Here is a 17,173-nt window from a genome sequence, read left to right on the forward strand (position 1 = left end):
ATTATAAATTCTTTCCCACCCAAGTGGAACAAATTATGCCTATTGTTGCCCTCTGTGTCTTGTTTGACTGACATCAAATGTACAAGCAGAGAACAGGACCAAAACATGTGGGGCAAAGTGGGGATAACACTATCACCTAATGATTTCCTAATTGCTTTCTGGAGCAATGACTTCAGTTACGAGGCATGGGTGTTAGCCAAGGGAGGGCTGGGAGGGCAGCTGCCCCCCCATCAATTAAAAAAAATAGCTGAGGTTCTGGCCCCCTAACAAAAGGCCTGCCCCCTCAACAAAAATCCTGGCAACACCCATGGTTAGAGGAGAAATGTATGAATTCTAAAGAATTTTTAATCATTCTCATGTTTCACCCACACAGTAACTGTGTTAAGACAAAGTAAAAGTACTACTAACATGCTGTGGTTATCCCTTGGTTTTCAAGATTCACTGAAATTGATAGCCAATCACAAAACAAATCCACTTCAAAGAGTTTATTTTGTGGAATTCTTCTCATATAAAACTAAAGTCTACATAATTAAACAGTTTTACAAATTCTTTGATTTAAAGTTGGTGACCAGTTTTAAAAAGCCCAAGATCACACTGTATAGTACTCATTCTTTCCACAATTTTAGGATATGGCTATTAGCCAAGATGGCTCAGTATAAAAAAAAAGTGCAACTCACCAAGTATAATTAATACCGTTAAGTTACATTCTTGAGTACACTTTTAATTATCAGTTCTCAAACTGATAAAACTAAGCAGCACACACAGTGAATGAAGTCCCCACTGATTGAATTTTTAAGGCAACACTGTACTTATGTACTTCTGGCACTAATTGAGTTGCAACTGGATGTCTTCACCTGATTCAAGTACAGTTCTAAAAATACCTCTGGCAAAAAAAACTTCGTTTTTTTAAGTGTGAGCTGGAAGTAAATAAAAAGTACTGAAGGTACAAGTTAAAACGTTAGAAGCAACTGCCAACATGCAGAAACATACATATTTTAAAGCTTAGGAATAAACACAACTTAACTCTTTTTTTAAACTGAACTCAAGAAGTTTTCTGGTTAGAAATTTAGAACAGTGAAACATCTAGACAAGGTAAAACAAAACTTCTAGAAATAGATAACACACAACATTCTAACATGTCTAGAAATAGATAACATATAATTCAAACAAACTCCAACTTGAAACAACTTTTGCCAATAAGGCTACATAATTGTCAAGTGCGTTTTTATATATGTGTGTATGTAATCTCTCTCTTTTAAACGCAATCGATGAAGCACTTCAGGTGAGTGTCATTAATCAAACAGATTTGAGTACAGCTCTGCTTCTTCTAAAATGATGTGCCCTTTTCTCCTACAAAGGTGGCAAGGGGGAGGGAGAAAGAAAAGAGAGAAATTAGAGCACAATTATACTTTTCATAAAGTTCTTTCCTCCCACATCCCTGCCAGTGAAAAAAAGAGGGGGAAGAATTTTTATTAATTAATTTGATTAATTTGATTTGAACTGATTTTATAATGAATTGATTTTAGAATGCTGTATTATTTTACTGTTGTTAGCAGCTCTGAGCCCAGCTTTGGCTGGGGAGGGTGGGATATAAATAATAATAATAATAATAATAATAATAATAATAATAATAATAATCTGGTGGCATTTATGTTGATTTCCCCTAAATAGCTTTCGTCCATATCAAAAAGGAAGCTTTTTATATTTATTTAAAGGAAACTATCTTTTTGCTTGCTTGCTTGCTAAATGGAGAAACTGGTGGGAAGAGGGCTGGGGGTGGGGCTTCTGTGGAGGGAAAGATTTAGCTGGCTGCCTTATGCTGAAATGGGAGGTTGGGTACTATGTGAGAATGATGCATAGGCCGTTTTTCAGTAAGCAGTGCAAGCAAATGAGTGTCTACACACAAGCAAGCCCTACTTAATTCAATGAGGCTTACTCCCAGAAAGTAGAAGAAAGTTTAACTGAACTCAGGGGGCTTATGCATGCACAGAATCCATTTTAAGGCCCTCCACCACTGCCCCTCAGCTGCTGCAGGGAAGCATGGCACACCTTTCTCCTGCCACCACCGCGGGGAGTACAGTCAGGACCCTCTGCTGCTAGGGGAAGTGTGGCACACCCTCTGCCACTGCGAAGAGACACTCTGCCACCGTGGTGAGGCATGGCAAGGCTCTCTGCTGCTGTAGGGAAGTGTGGTGCACGCTCCACAATCGCAGGCAGGTACGGTGGAACGCTCTGCCACTGTGGGGAGCCCCAGCAAGGCCTTCTGCCACCGCAGATATATATTGTGATATATACAGATATTTACTTGGTGATATATTGTGATGTTGAGAACCATTTATCGCCCAGCCCTACCATCGCCTTACTAAATTTAGTAAGAACGTTTCAATGCCAAATTAAAATGTGGCGATAAGGCTTATGAAGGAAGGTGCTTATTTGTAATTGTCACTGTCAAGTCTGTAGCTAGAACACGCGATTATCCTGATTTCTTTAGGTCCCGAACAGGAGCAGCAGTAAGCTTTAAAGGTTGGCTCCAACTTACTTTTACCCAGAATAGCTCTATCAAAATTAATTACCATGACCAATTTAGATACATTAATTTAAATGGGTCTACTCTGAATGCAGGGACGCGGGTGGCGCTGTGGGTAAAACCTCAGCGCCTAGGACTTGCCGATCGCATGGTCGGCGGTTCGAATCCCCGCAGCGGGGTGCGCTCCTGTCATTCGGTCCCAGCGCCTGCCAACCTAGCAGTTCGAAAGCACCCCCGGGTGCAAATAGATAAATAGGGACCGCTTACAAGCGGGAAGGTAAACGGCGTTCTGTGTGCTGCGCTGGCTCGCCAGATGCAGCTTGTCACACTGGCCACGTGACCCGGAAGTGTCTGAGGACAGCGCTGGCCCCCCGGCCTATAGAGTAAGATGAGCGCACAACCCTAGAGTCTGGCAAGACTGGCCCGTACGGGCAGGGGTACCTTTACCTTTTACTCTGAATGCAAGTTAGTTGACCCAACACTTCAACAAATTAATAAAATTCAACTGATTAAGAGTTGCTGCCCTAATGATTTGATCTCCTCTAGTAGTCTGCAATCATATTCATACCTTAAGATAGTCCTCCTGAGTTACAATATTGTTCCTCAATCTGTTGTCTGGGTTACACAGACATGACACTACCGTCTGTATGCTTCGGTCCACAGATTTCTAAAGTAATTACATTTTATTAGTTTATTTTCAATACAGTATGTACACTATTGGTAAAAACAAATAAAGTTGTCTGTACCAAGACCTTTGCTGCAAAGGTTGGTATTTCCAAAATCAGATCTTTGTTTTCGTAACCTTTCTAGTAGCCACTTTGGAAGACACCACAGCACTAACACAAAATGAAAGTTTTATTAAAACCATTCCTTCTCTTTAAAAAAATACCCTTCATCTACAGTGAGGATTTCCTAGCATTAAATAAATTACATCCCAAATAGCAGTCTTGAAAATAGTCTTGTTAGATTAGGTAGATCCTACCAACAATAACGTTATCAAAATCAACTTTTGTTTGATTGCTGCATTCTAGAACTAGCAACTAGGGAAAAGCAGAGAAGAGAACAAGAAATAACTTACAACCCCAATGTATCATTTGCTTAGGGGTACAGGGGGTTTGGACAGAATGAACACAGTTTTTACTATGATTAAAAGTTACATAACTATAATGATTGATCTGGAATTCTATGGACAAAGTTCCAATACAACTCCAAATTCAGAGGTAACAAAATTGTAGCATACTGCTGACCTGTGAATATTTACACAAACTAAGTACATACACCATCCAGGGGACAGATATGAAGGACACATTCCCCACCTCTATGGGACTCATCCTCCACTTAAAAGGTTGTTCAGACATGCAAACACAGAACTTCAAAATGGCAAATATATATATATAGAGAGAGAAAAACCATGCTGGGGTCAAAGATTTCAGCAGTAAGCCATGATTCATAAGCAAGTGTACGTCTCTGGAATAGAACATTCTACTCGGCAGAATACTACTGTAGCCTCCTGCCCATTTGAGGCATTTAATCATCCTGTGTAATAAGAAACAAGTAGATTCTGGTCTGGCCAAGGACCTCCAACAGCAGAAATACAAATCCCATGCTAACGAATTTAGGCCACATTGCTTTAATTATCATTGCCATGCTACTTTCGCCAGCAATGGGCTCACGCATAGGAGAATGCTAAAATGTAAAGGCATAGGACAAGAGGCTGAATGAAGCAAGACAGTAGCCTTTTCTCATTTAACTAGAGTATTTCTATTCACCCTTGGTCACAAAATACTTCAGGAACAGAGAGAAGCAATACACACACCCCCCTTTTTCATACTCTGCATTTCCTTATCTCTCATGTTCCCCTTTGGGGACGTTGAAAGAAATCATGGGTACCTTTTGTGGACTGTTTCCACAGGACTGTGCAGTCTCGGCCATAGAACACTCTGCCTGTTCTGCGCCTACCTCCAAATCACCACCATAATTCATGGTATAAGCCTATGTAAAATACAAAGTATGAGTTAATATAAATTGACACTGTCTATTGCAGAAGAAATGGAAGTATTATATGCAAACTATTACAGTGGTGCCCCGCAAGACGAAAAACTCGCTAGATGAAAGAGTTTTCCGTTTTTTGAGGTGCTTCGCAAGACGAATTTCCTATGGTCTTGCTTCGCAAGACAAAACGTCTTGCGAGTTCTTGCGAGTTTGTTTCCTTTTTCTTAAAGCCGCTAAGCCGCTAATAGCCGCTAAGCCGCTAATAGCCGTGCTTCGCAAGACGAAAAAACCGCAAGACGAAGAGACTCGTGGAACGGATTAATTTCGTCTTGCGAGGCACCACTGTATATGAAATCGTGACCTTTTGCTTCCACACCAGTTAAAAGCTCAAAGGGTTGGATGGGCCACCCAGTAATTAAATAGGAATGTGGCAGCTATCAGAAAGGTCTGTCCTTATTCTTCAAATAGCTATAACCTTAGGCTGGCATAGGAGCAACTATAGAACCAGTAGTCACCATGCCAGTGAAGATAAACAACAAACCACAGGTTTTCATAGCATAGTATTTATTCATTTTTATTTTTAAACTCTTTTAACATGGATTGAGCTGTATCTTTGTTTACACTGAAGCGTATGACATGGAAAAATTACATAAAATTTAAACAAAACAATAAAAACTCAGATAAATGGTTCTGAATATATTAACAAAGTTATGTTGAAGTATATATACAAAAATTATTACGGATATGAAATAATGTATAGTAATGGGTATCTGCATAGATTGGTGACCATAAGTAAAAAGGATTTTCATAGAACGATAATAGCAGAGTTGGAAGGGATCACAAGGGTCACCTAGTCCAACATGTGCAATGCAGGAATTTCATAACCAACTCCTTCAACCATTCCTCATAAGGCTTGGTTTCCATACACTTGATTATCTTGGTCATTCCTTCTGCACGTTCCATCCATCTTGTCACTATCCTTCCTATTGTGGTGCCCAGAACTGGACACAGTACTCCAGGTGTGGTCTCACCAAGGCATAATAGAGCAGGAGTATTACGCATATACAGGAATTTATAGGAAGAGGGGAAGGAGGGAGTGGGGGAGGAAAAAATTCAAATATGCACTTCATGCACGCCTGATAGATTTTTGTGGCTTTCATGAAATGTCTAGTGCAAAGGATGGGATCTAAAATTTAACTCTTAATCTTAACATGTGCCAGATGCACAACTTCAGCACTACTCCAAAAAACAGACTGGGAACCTTTTTCAGCACTCACTTCCACTGTAGAAAAATCCTTCCATTTTTAATAAGACACTATTGTGGCAGTACTTCAGTATCTGAATTATTTTTTGTCAATTTAGCTTAATCAATCAAGCTTAAATACATGGTGTGACCCTCTTACCGGAGGCACAATATAGTTTCTGGGTTCTCCAGGTGGCCATTGTGGTGGAACCTTAAAAAATAAATAAAATGTTTCAATATGCAGCAGCCTTTAGCAGTAGACAGTTCAGCAAGTTTATTTATTTCAAAAAAAAAATTTTACCTCAAAGAGGTTTTTTTTTAATGTCAGTCCTAAGATATACAATAATGCTATGTGTGAGCAGAAATCTGAATGCATTTTCACCAAGTTTATGAAGATCTGTTGAATCAGGATTTGCACAAGCTGGATACAGTACTATAAACAGAATACATGATCTCTTCAAAGGGGCGAGAGGAGGAAAGAGAAGAAGCAAGCCATCTCAGTAACAGAAGTGGACAAGGATAGGGCACCAAGAGTTGTATCCAACTAAGTAATCCCATTGGCGCAAGGACTTTTGCCTTTGTAGCAGGACATGCCTCACTGTAGCCAACATTTTATTCTTTTTTAATGTGGATGCTGCCCTTTTATTGTAAGTATTGTCAGGATTATTTACAATAGACTGAAAAAAGGTCCTATGCTTAAAGCAGCTCAGTGACCACAAAGGTAAATTCAATCAAATATCCATTCAGATATACCACCAGCACAGCACTCAAGACTACTCCCATTTTGGTAACTGTTCTTATAGCAAATCTTATTAACAAATCTAAATCATTTTATAGCCATTTATTCAATCAATCTGAACAATCTGCCAGACATATTTAAACTAAGTATTCATCTAAAAATAAAGAGATCAGGTTTAATCAAGCTTGGCTTTCACATTTCAATAGTAGAATTGAAATGTATTTCAACACAAACCTGATAGTTGTAAGCAGGCTGAAACCCTACAGGTACCTGTTGCTGAATTAATAAAGCTGGTGACCCATAAGGATATGCCTGAAAGTTAAAAAAAAACCTACTGTTAGGCAAAAGCATATTCTTACAAGGCAACTATCATGGGCAAAGTGCCAGGTTAGCTAGTAAATGTATGGTGTGGTGTATACCCAATAGCAGACGATGACTTGTTAACCATGGGACAGCCCCATGCATCCTCTTCACCTTCATGCATAAAGACAGGAGACAGTATACCTCTTAATACCAGTTGTTGGGAATCATGAGTAACTTGAGTGCTATTGTCTTTGACCAGATCCAGCAGAGCTCTTCTTAAGTTATTTAAAACTTCCTATTTCTTGCTGCATCCAAACTTGGCAAATATTTTCCTCAAATCACAAGTTCTTTTTTAAAAAAACAACAAGAAGAAGAAGCCAGGAAGCTTTATATCTCCTCCCCTCACATGTAAAGGCAAGGAGAATGGGAGCCTGAGGTTACTGCTGGTTCGTTTACGTTTAAACCAAATATATGTCTCCACAGGTCTAAGATAAGTTTAGTTAAACCAGATTTGAAGTGGAAAGGACCTGCAAACATAACTGTATCTGAAGTTCTAATAGCAAGACACCACACAAAAAGACTGCTGTCTTGAGCGAACTGACTAGTTAAGAGGAACATATGAGTTATGACAAATTCAAAACTGCATTTAGTTTAGTAGAAAGCTTTGTTTCAAAAGGTAAAAAGGCTGTTGTACAGCTATTTACTGTACAAAGAGTCCCACCCCATATGAAATAATTCATGAGAATCCCACCTTCCCTGACAGACAACTTAGAAGATTTACATGCTTCTGGAAAGATGTAAATATGGAAGATTAGATTAGATTTAGATTAACAGTTCATGTCATATGGGAGGCACAAACTACATGAATATTCTGTGTCAGGAGAATGAAGCCTTTATCCCACGTGCACTTTATGTTTGCCAGTTCTCATGTAATTTTTCAGAAGTATTTTAATCAGGGCTTTTTAAAGCCGGAACTAACTGGAACTGAGTTCCGGCACCTCTGTAGCGTTGCTGTTCCCCGTCACAGTGCTCGGTGCTGTGCTATAGAAGCAGTGGCGTAGCGTGGGGGGTGCAGGGGGGGCCGGCCGCACCGGGCACAACATCTGGGGGTTAGGGGGCGCAAATCCACAGGTTAGGGGGTGCAAATTACTTGCCTTGCCCCGGGTGCTGACAACCCACGCTACGCCACTGTATAGAAGCACCATGGCACTTGGAGCTGCGTGATGTAGGCAGCGGCAGTTTATGTTATTTTGCCATGGTGACCACGTGAAAACAACTTTAGTTGGTTGCTCCCCCCACCCCTAACAAAAGGTCCCGGCACCTCTTTTTTCTAGAAAAGAAGCCCTGATTTAAATATAGCTAAATGTAACCCATTCCAAGCCTTTGCAATAGACAAGGAAGCAAGGAGTAATGGTTACAACATACAACCCTTATTCTTGTAGTACTGCTTAAGTCACATTTGTCCGCCCTCTACACAGAAAACATTGAATCATAAAATTCAATTTTTTTTAGTAACCCGAAATATAAAATAGCTGTGGAGTGCTGTTCATTTGTATTAAGGCCCTACTTTAGAAAATGTTACCTGAACATATTGTGTGACAGGACTCATCACAGCTGGAGGCTGCAAATACGCTTCCTGGTTGCTCCAAACGCTGTGGAACTGAGGTGTGGGCGAATTAATAAGCACTGGTCTCGGTGGCACATGATAGGCACCTTGGAAGACAAGGGAAGCATTGAGAACTTTCATATACAGTAAGCCCACAACTTACGTTGGTGTTACATTCTGGGCATAGCGCCTAAAGCCAAAATCACATATTGTCAAAACACATTGGGTGCAATTGCCAAAGTTTTTTTTTCTTGGGTGCCCACACCCTTTTCAATTGTGTGTGTGTTTTTAATTGCCAAGCGTGTAAAGCTGAATGCGCACAAGTTAAATGTGCCTAAGTTGCAAGTGTGTTGTATTTTAAAAGTGAACTGGGTGAGGCACTAGGATAGCATATAGCTGTCTCTCCACTGGACTTATTAAGAGAAAGGAACTGCCAGCTGAGAAGAGCTTTGCCGTGTTGGCAGTCCCTGCTTTGCCCAAAGAGGAAGCTATCACTGAAGGTTCTCCTGCTGGTGGAAAGCTCTGAAACAGTGTTTTAGGACAGGTCACCAGTGGAGATCTTCTGGATTCAAAACTCCATGGATGCTTGGGCCTTTTAGCTATGTCAACCCGAAGAGTCTAGCAATAAGGCAGAAAACACCCATGAACACCACATTCTGCCATGGCTAGCACAAGCAGGCAGAGCTTGGGACATCTCTGCAGGTCTTCCCTGCTGTTCCCTGGGAAGAATTACAAATGCTCTGTAAAAATATTTGGTTTTATCAGCAAAACAACACACTATGGTACAAATCCGTATAAGTTATTTATGTTTAAATTCCATAATTATTGCTGTGATTTATACTTATAAATTACAGTAACAACATTAAGTTTGGTACTACAAAGTTTCACCTGATACAGTTGAACACGTTTAATGATACTCACATAGGTTTGGGTGTTTTCTTATTGCAGGTCCTAGTTTGAGTTTCTTCCCATGGAAGTTGATTTGTGACTGAAAAAAGAGTTATGTCAGTGTTTGATCCGTACATTTTCTTAATTGGGTTAAACACTGCAGACTATGGAACATACAAACACCACAAGCACCTGCAACCGCTTTCATGGTATGTCATTCTAATTAGTACTTTCTCTATTATAATTTATTTTTTTCTAGAAGTGTTAACTGACAAATTGGAAGCAGCAAATATATTCTGTAAAATAAGCAAAAAGGCGGAACAGTACAAAAAAAAAGACAAAGATTTTTACCACACTGGTAGTGTACTGTTACACTAAACACAGATTTCAAAAGAAGAGTTTCTTTTTAAACTTATTCGGGCAAAGAACTTTGATGTACCTTGATCTGGTGAAGCAGCTACAGAAGCTTACTCATTTCTTCAATGAATAAAGTCAGTTATTCAGGAGTGATGTACACTTATCAATAAATCATTATTTTTCAATAGCAGTTTAAAACCTGCAAGCATTGTCTGATAATGCAACCATTTCTACAGAGGCTAAGAACCTTTGTGTAAACAAATTATAATCAGAAGTATAGCAGACTGAACACAATGCAAGAAGATACAGAGTTATCTGCTAGATGAACATTTGGAATGAGAAGAAGCAGTATTTGGGTAGAAAGGAGACTCTTGAAAACAGACAATTTGCATCCCACCTGAAACCAAGATCAGCCACTCTAATCCAATGTTCTCTTTACAAGTTGAGCCCCTTACTGATCCCATGCCAAACCAGAACTGAACCCTTGGATATTGAAGATAATTCTCACATATAAGACATCCCAAATGACAACTTACTTCTACTATTTTCTGTACATCAACATTGTCCAAAAATGACACAAATCCATATCTGCAAAGGTAAGTCAAAATTAGCTACAGTAGTGTAACCTTTCAGCATTAGTACCACCACTTAAACTGAACCTCATAGACTAGAAGAAAAACATAAAGGCAAGTACAGTCCCAAGCCAAACTGAGATGAAGAATGGATGATGGCAGTTATGTTCCTGAAAGTTGGGGGTGGAGACACTACTAATTTCTCAAACTTGATTGTCACTTCGTTGTAATTCTCAAAGTCAAGGGCAAGTGGATTTATTGATAGCCACATTGCTTCTTAATAAATTTCATTTATTTTGAAGATTTATATCCCACCCTTTGGCTACAAGATCCCACAAAGTGGCTTACAATATTGATTAAACACATATGTATTATTTTATTTGTTGCATTTGCATCCCACTCTTCATCAAATTGTCAGAGGGAAAAAATAAAATACTTTAACAGATATAAAATACACAGCAGCATCAAGTGTAAAACAAGAACGGTATTCTACAGGAGGCGACTACTTTAAACTCATACCTAATCTCTTCTGAAGGCCTGCAAACATATTTAGCAGGACAAAATCAAAACACTATTACAATAAAATACGAAGACATGAGTTAAAAATCAGAGAGACGCTAAACCATTTACAGTGTTCTTGGCTGCAATTTACCAATTCACAGCTCACATAGATCTGCGATGTACTGATATCTCTAACAGCAACTGATACTTCCTGTGCTTATCTTACCCCATCCACATTTACCCTAGCAGCTAATAGGCTAATTTGGTATGACTGACACCTTATTAATGGTCACATTGTTATCAAGGCAATCTACTCACCCCTTGGACACACCAGTTCTGTCAGTGATTATTTTCACTTCTTTAACAGTGCCATATCGTGCAAAGAAGCTCCGAATTTCTGTCTCATCCATCTAGAAGTACATTGCAGCATATGAACAAAGGCATAGTGAAAATCATTGCAGTATCAAGAATCTAGCAAGTATGGCTTCAAAATTGTTTTTAAAGTGTTTGCAGCAAAATAATTAACTCTCAGCAGTTTATGATCCTGCAGCAACAATAAATTATTGTTTCATAACGAAGTGCTAGAAACTGAATGGAGCCAATATGCCTATTCTATGTGCTAGCAATATGCTGACTGACAGTGTTCGAAACTCCCATTGTTCTAGGCGCATTTTGCAACAGGAAATTTCATTAGCGCGAGCAGTTTATGAGCTCTGGGAACAGTACTGCGCCTAAGATTTCAGATTAAAACTGGGAGGAAAGGAGGACTTTTTTCTGCCTCCCCACTTCCAGCTACTCTCTGAAGACTGGAGAAGACCCTTTTAAGAATATTAGGGGGTGGGCAGGGGAAGGACTAGACCATGTGAAAAATGAACATAACATTTTAGCTGCAGTTCATTCATTTTCAGCTTTGTATTCTTCTTATTAAAAAAAGCATGCCTAGACATTCCAGTGTTGTGCCCATAACTTAGGTTTTTCCATTTTGCTCCTAGATTTCATCTCAGTTTCTAACACTGCTGACTGAGGCTATCTTAAAACTTAAACAAAATTTAAAATAGCTAGTTTTAGTCAGCAGCATAAGAACAGAAGGTAATGGGGGAAAGGCATGTATGAGTGAGAGAACTGGAATTATCCTTAGTATGATCACTGAGGGAGGCTGAGAAGTACTGAGTCTCAATGTAAGAAGGCAGCACACTGCCTAAAAGTTCTCATTGGGTTTCTGAGGCTTACTGCATATATTTTCTTCAATGCATCCTGAGCACAAGATATTTCTCCAAGAGAAAATAAGGTTGTAAAAATCATTTCTAAAGGCTGTGCAGTTTTTTGAATACCAAATTAGAGGTATTTTGACTAAAGTAGTAATGCTACTAGCTCTCCAGCTGCATTTGAAGATCTTGTGATTACAATGTGCCAAACATTTGCTCCTACTCTGGACAGCCACTGATTTTTTTTTTTACTGTGGCAAGATGAAAATTCTTAAGTCTGAGTAATGTATTTAAAAGCAGCACTAGTGATAATACCTCCACATAAAGCAACCAAATAGGGAACCTTAAGTAATATCTGGGCTAGAGTAGTTTTTCAGTGCAATCCTATGCATGTCTAATCAGAATTAAGTTCCCTTAAGTTCAAAAAGACTTAAGTTCCCATAAAAGCTTATTGTGCCTTTATTGTGCATATACTCATCTGCCCCAAGTCCTCAAGACAGATCAATGCACCAATTTTAACAAATCTTAATAAGCCCAAAATAAAAAGAATACATACCCGAATGTCAATTCCACCCACAAAAATGGTATTTGGCATGATTTTCCCTTCAGGCAGAACATAGCCTTGGCTTGTTGCAGGCAACTGAGCATTTTCTTCTCGGGTAATGTTTTGGGAGTCTTGATTTGCAGCAGACTATGAACAAATTTATATACCATTTTATAAGAATTTTCACACTTGTTTATTAGACATTTTCTGCTCTATATGGATAAAACTAACATGCAGAACAGAATACCAAGTGCATTTTTCTAGCTAACATCAGGGTTCTTTTTACCTTCCCTTGACGCTTTTCCGCAACATGACTGTTTAAGAATGTTGCATTGGAAAATTTTAAGTACTGTACCGCAAAGAGAAAAACATTGGTCCTATTGTAGATTCATTACAGTCTCCAAGCAACACATGCCTATACAACACACGTACAGCGGCACCTCTGGTTGCGAACGGGATCCTTTCTGGAGGCCTGTTCGCAACATGAATAGAATGCAACCTGCAGCGGCGCATCTGTGCACACACGGGTTGCGATTCGCCGCTTCTGCACATGTCATTTTGTGCATCTGCGCATGTGTGAGTGGAGAAACCCTGAAGTATCCTTTCTGCTACTTCCGGGTCGCTGCAAGACAGAACCTAAAAAAATGTATCATGAAGTAAACGTAACAGGAGGTATGACTGTATAATAAAAATACTGGAAACTCTTAAAATCTTAAGGCCTCGTTTTAAGAATTACAGTGGTGCCCCGCAAGACGAATGCCTCGCAAGACGGAAAACTCGCAAGAAGAAAGAGTTTTCCGTTTTTCGAGGTGCTTCGCCAGACGAATTTCCCTATGGGCTTGCTTCGCAAGAAGAAAGCCGATAGGGAAATCTCCGGGGACCTCTTTTAAATGCTGGCGGTGAGGAGCAAAGCCTTTTGCCCCCCTCCGGCCTTCAGAAGAGGTCCAGGAAGGCTGGCGGGGGCCGAAGGGCTTTGCTCCCCACCGCCAGCATTTTAAAAGCGGTCCGGGATAGCAGGGAAGCGCGCTGCGCTTTCCCGCTATCCCGGACCGCTTTTAGAATGCTGGCCGTCGGGAGCAAAGACTTTCGCCCACCGCCGGCCTTCAGAAGAGGTCCTGGACATCTTCTGAAGGCCGGTGGGGGGCAAAAGTCTTTGCTCCCCCCTGCCTGCCTTCCCGGGATAGCGGAGAAGCGCAGCGCATTTCTCCGCTATCCCGGACGGCTTTTGAAGGCAGGCGGGGGGGAGCAAAGACTTTCGCCCACCACCTGCCTTCAGAGGACCTCCGCTGTCCCGGGGGCTTTTAAAATGCTGGCGGTCGGCAGCAAAGCCCTCCTGTCCCCGGAGCTTGCGGGGCGGGAGGTGGGGAGAAGGGCTTTTCTTCCCACCGCCAGCCTTCAGAACAGCCTTCTGAAGGCTGGCGGTGGGAAGAAAAGCCCTTGTCCCCCCCCCCCAGCCTTCAGAAGAGGTCGGGGGACAGACTGTCCCCGGACCTGGTCTGAAGGCGGTTTCCATAATCAATGCGTTCCTGATTGATTTTCAATGCATTCCTATGGGAAACCGTGCTTCGCAAGACAAAAAACTCGCAAGAAGAAAAAACTCATGGAACGAATTAATTTCGTCTTGCGAGGTACCACTGTAAACAGAATATTTGAGCGAGTAGTTCTGTGGGGTCTTTACAAGATCAAAGGTACCTGTCCCTACCTAGTTGCAGAGATGCAGTGTGGGTTGCTGGTGCAAGTGTTGCACCCCCTTGGTGGATTGGGCAGCTGGGGTGGAGGCCCATACCGGGCAGCCACATTGATATGGGCAGCTGCCCTGCTCCTTCCTCCCCACCTTGTCCCACCCCACCCTACCCCACCCCGGAGGCCCCTCATGTCCAATGAATGGCGCTGCTGCCTGGACACTGAGAAGCAGCTGGAGACCCCCGAGGGAGAACAAGCAGGAGGCATTTTCATTGGGCAAGAGATGGCTCGGGCTGCAAAGCAATCGCCAGGATGCTTAGGAGCCTTGCGGGCTGCTTGGGATCCCAAACCCTTGAAATAAAAGTGCGCGCTCCCTACACCCTCCCCGCCCCCCCCCCCGATCTCGCAGGGCAGCTTGCACCAAGGCTGCACAGATTGAAGAAGCCCCTTCTCGCAGTTTCCTCCACGCCGCCACCTCCTAGCTGACAAGAGTTAAGTAACTACTAGACATGTTTCATCCAAGAAAGAAACGAACCACAGTGAACAGGTGCCCCGCACCCCGATATTACTGCCAACCGATGTTCATTATTAGACACTTCACGTTAGCCACGATCCCAAATTAAGACCGTTCTTCTTCAGTCGCAAAGCGGCAGGGCCTGGTGCGCGTGCGCAGCACGAACGCAGCGGCGGTGCCCGCCATTCCTGTGCGTTTGGAGCCGCTCGCTTCGCCCTCCACACACACAAATTCAGCGTGCTCAAATTCAGCGTTAGCTGATCCGTTGGAGAGGACTATTCTCTTCCAGTTCCAGACACCCAACAAAAGGGGGGAACCCGTTTTGCGCGAGGGGCAGCGCCTTCAAATAAAGTTTTTTTAAAAATCGCCGCGCGACAAAATGGTGCCCTTTTCCCCTCACCGCCTTCCCTCCTCGCGCTCTACGGAGGCCTTTCCGACGGCTTTTCACGAAGCCTTTCGAGGCCCGCTTCTCTTCCCGTCCCCCACGGCAGCCCTCGACCCCTCAACAGGTGCGGAGGAGGACGAGCCGCCTTCGCCCCAAGCCACTATTTCGAGGCCGGGTCGAGCCGGCCTCTCCTCCCCTCACAAAAAGCGTACCTTGCCGCGCGCGCCGCTAGATTCCGAAAGGGGCGACGAACGGACCCCGTTCCCCCATCCCTACATGGATGGGGGCAGCTCCATCCCCCCCCCGGCTCCATCCCCCGACATAGCCCTCGGGGTTCTCTGAAAAGCCATTCTTTTTACCGACGAAGTAAGAAAACGTGGCTGCCCCTGAAGAACTTGGAACACCACCTTTTTTACTTAACTTACCATCTTCTAGGGCAAACCTTTGAACTCGTTGAAATGGAAAACAAAGGCTTTCTTTCTCTCCCCCCCTTTAAATAATAAATAAATAAAAACACCCCACCACCACAACCAAATCCACAATTTTTCCCCTCCCCTCCCTTTAAAACATGTCAGCAGCTGCTCCAGAAAGCGCCCCTAGAGAGAGACCCCGCCCACGGCGCTTCGCCACACCCAAAAGGGGCCAAGGCGGGACTTGGTCCTAATAATTTGCTCACCCCCCCTCAATTTTTAACGCTTACTCGGTTTATTTTTTAACCCGAGAGAGGCTGCCATATAGCGTTGTCACGTAGGAAGTGCGTTTCAAAGATATATATATATAAAGACACGCCACCTCTATTTTACTTCCTACCTTCCCCCCGCGCTGAGGTAAAACTTTAAAAGGGATGGGGTTTTTTTATTCGTTGGGGAGTGGGCGCGTGTCGCCGACCCCCATTTTTCTTCACCGTTCAGGACCGTCCTGAGTAAAAAATAAATAAATTTAAGAGACCTTCAATCGACGTTCACGTCAGCGGTTTAAAAGCGCCATTGTGAAAAGCGCTTTTTAAAACCGACACTGACCCTCGTGAGGTTACAGGAAAGGGGATGGTTGCGCATCTGTTGAATCTAGATCTGAATGAAAACGTTTTTTCGTGTAAAAAATAATAATGAAATGCTTAGATGACCTACCTTTTCTTATACATAGCAACTGCCCTTATGCATAGTCACTGTGTAGTTTGGTGCTGTCTTTTTTTTTTTTTGGCAGTCTTAACACCTTAGTGGCCTTAAATTAGGTATGTGGTAGAAGATAAGATAATAGCTTTGGGCCTGCAGTCCTCCCAGGTTTGAAAAGTCGCATTGAATTCAGTGGGGCCTACTTCTAAGTAGACATGCATAGGATTGTGCTGTTAGTTACTAGCAAAGGGGCCATTGGCTGGACTTGTGGGTTCTGTGAGAAACGTGTGGTGCAATATTGGGGCCTGGATTTGTTTTGTTCTCCCTTGCCTCAGAATCCACCAGTTGGGCACACTCAAAAGTGCGGTGAAAGGCAGGAGGAAGGTGTTCAAAATGGCTGTCGTCTTATTAAAAAATAATAATAGTGTGGTCATACAGCAACCATTCATAATGCCTGTTAACTATGTAATTTTGTGCTCTGTGATTTTGCACTAGGTTTAGATTGATAAAAGGGTTGTTGAGATCCTAAGTGCAAAACAGTGGGATGGAACCGCACCTCCTTTTTTGAAGTATTTCTTTTTAAATAACACCTTAACTGTGTCCTTAATAAAAATTTGGCTAGAAAAATAACTTATTTTGGTCAGCTGTAGGTTCTCTGCAGGGAAAGGATTTTTGTCGCAGGTGGGTGGGTGCATGGAGCAGTAGGAGCTGTCTCGGGAGAGGAATATTTCCCCCCGGAATAGATTGCATTCATTGTAGTAAGTGAAGTTTCCTCTATTTTAAGCATCCCTGAAACAAACTGTGTTGTAGATATGATAATAAAAATGTGTGTTCTAAGAATCATTATTTATTGATCTAAGAGTGGTACACATTGTGTTACAAATGATCAGCTCAGGATTGCAATAGATGAAAGTGGACAGAACAAAAAGATTTCAGGACTGAATATTAGACATAATGTATATAATATGCCAAAAGAAATTAAGAGAAAATCTCTCAAATTAT

The 17,173-nt window shown here is 41.9% G+C and overlaps 1 protein-coding gene across 3 annotated transcripts; it reads right to left on the minus strand.

The window, feature by feature from the left end:
• Positions 1-470: 470 nt before the first annotated feature.
• Positions 471-16,017, minus strand: DAZL (deleted in azoospermia like). 3 transcript variants are annotated; one of them, XM_053359283.1, is made up of 11 exons: positions 15,870-16,017; positions 12,490-12,624; positions 11,047-11,138; positions 10,192-10,243; positions 9,332-9,398; positions 8,387-8,517; positions 6,736-6,813; positions 5,923-5,973; positions 4,418-4,519; positions 3,096-3,194; positions 471-1,350 (listed from the first exon to the last, which is right to left on the minus strand). In XM_053359283.1, the coding sequence occupies exons 2-11, from the start codon at positions 12,526-12,528 to the stop codon at positions 1,297-1,299; spliced, it is 765 nt and encodes a 254-aa protein (XP_053215258.1). In that variant the 5' UTR covers positions 12,529-12,624; positions 15,870-16,017; the 3' UTR covers positions 471-1,296. The 3 variants fall into 3 exon arrangements, with proteins under 3 accessions (XP_053215258.1, XP_053215256.1, XP_053215257.1); XM_053359281.1 differs by lacking the exon at positions 15,870-16,017 and adding an exon at positions 15,485-15,624; XM_053359282.1 differs by lacking the exon at positions 15,870-16,017 and adding an exon at positions 15,075-15,197.
• Positions 16,018-17,173: the final 1,156 nt, after the last annotated feature.

Source organism: Podarcis raffonei, chromosome 12 (assembly GCF_027172205.1).
Source record: "Podarcis raffonei isolate rPodRaf1 chromosome 12, rPodRaf1.pri, whole genome shotgun sequence".
Lineage (NCBI taxonomy): Eukaryota > Metazoa > Chordata > Lepidosauria > Squamata > Lacertidae > Podarcis > Podarcis raffonei.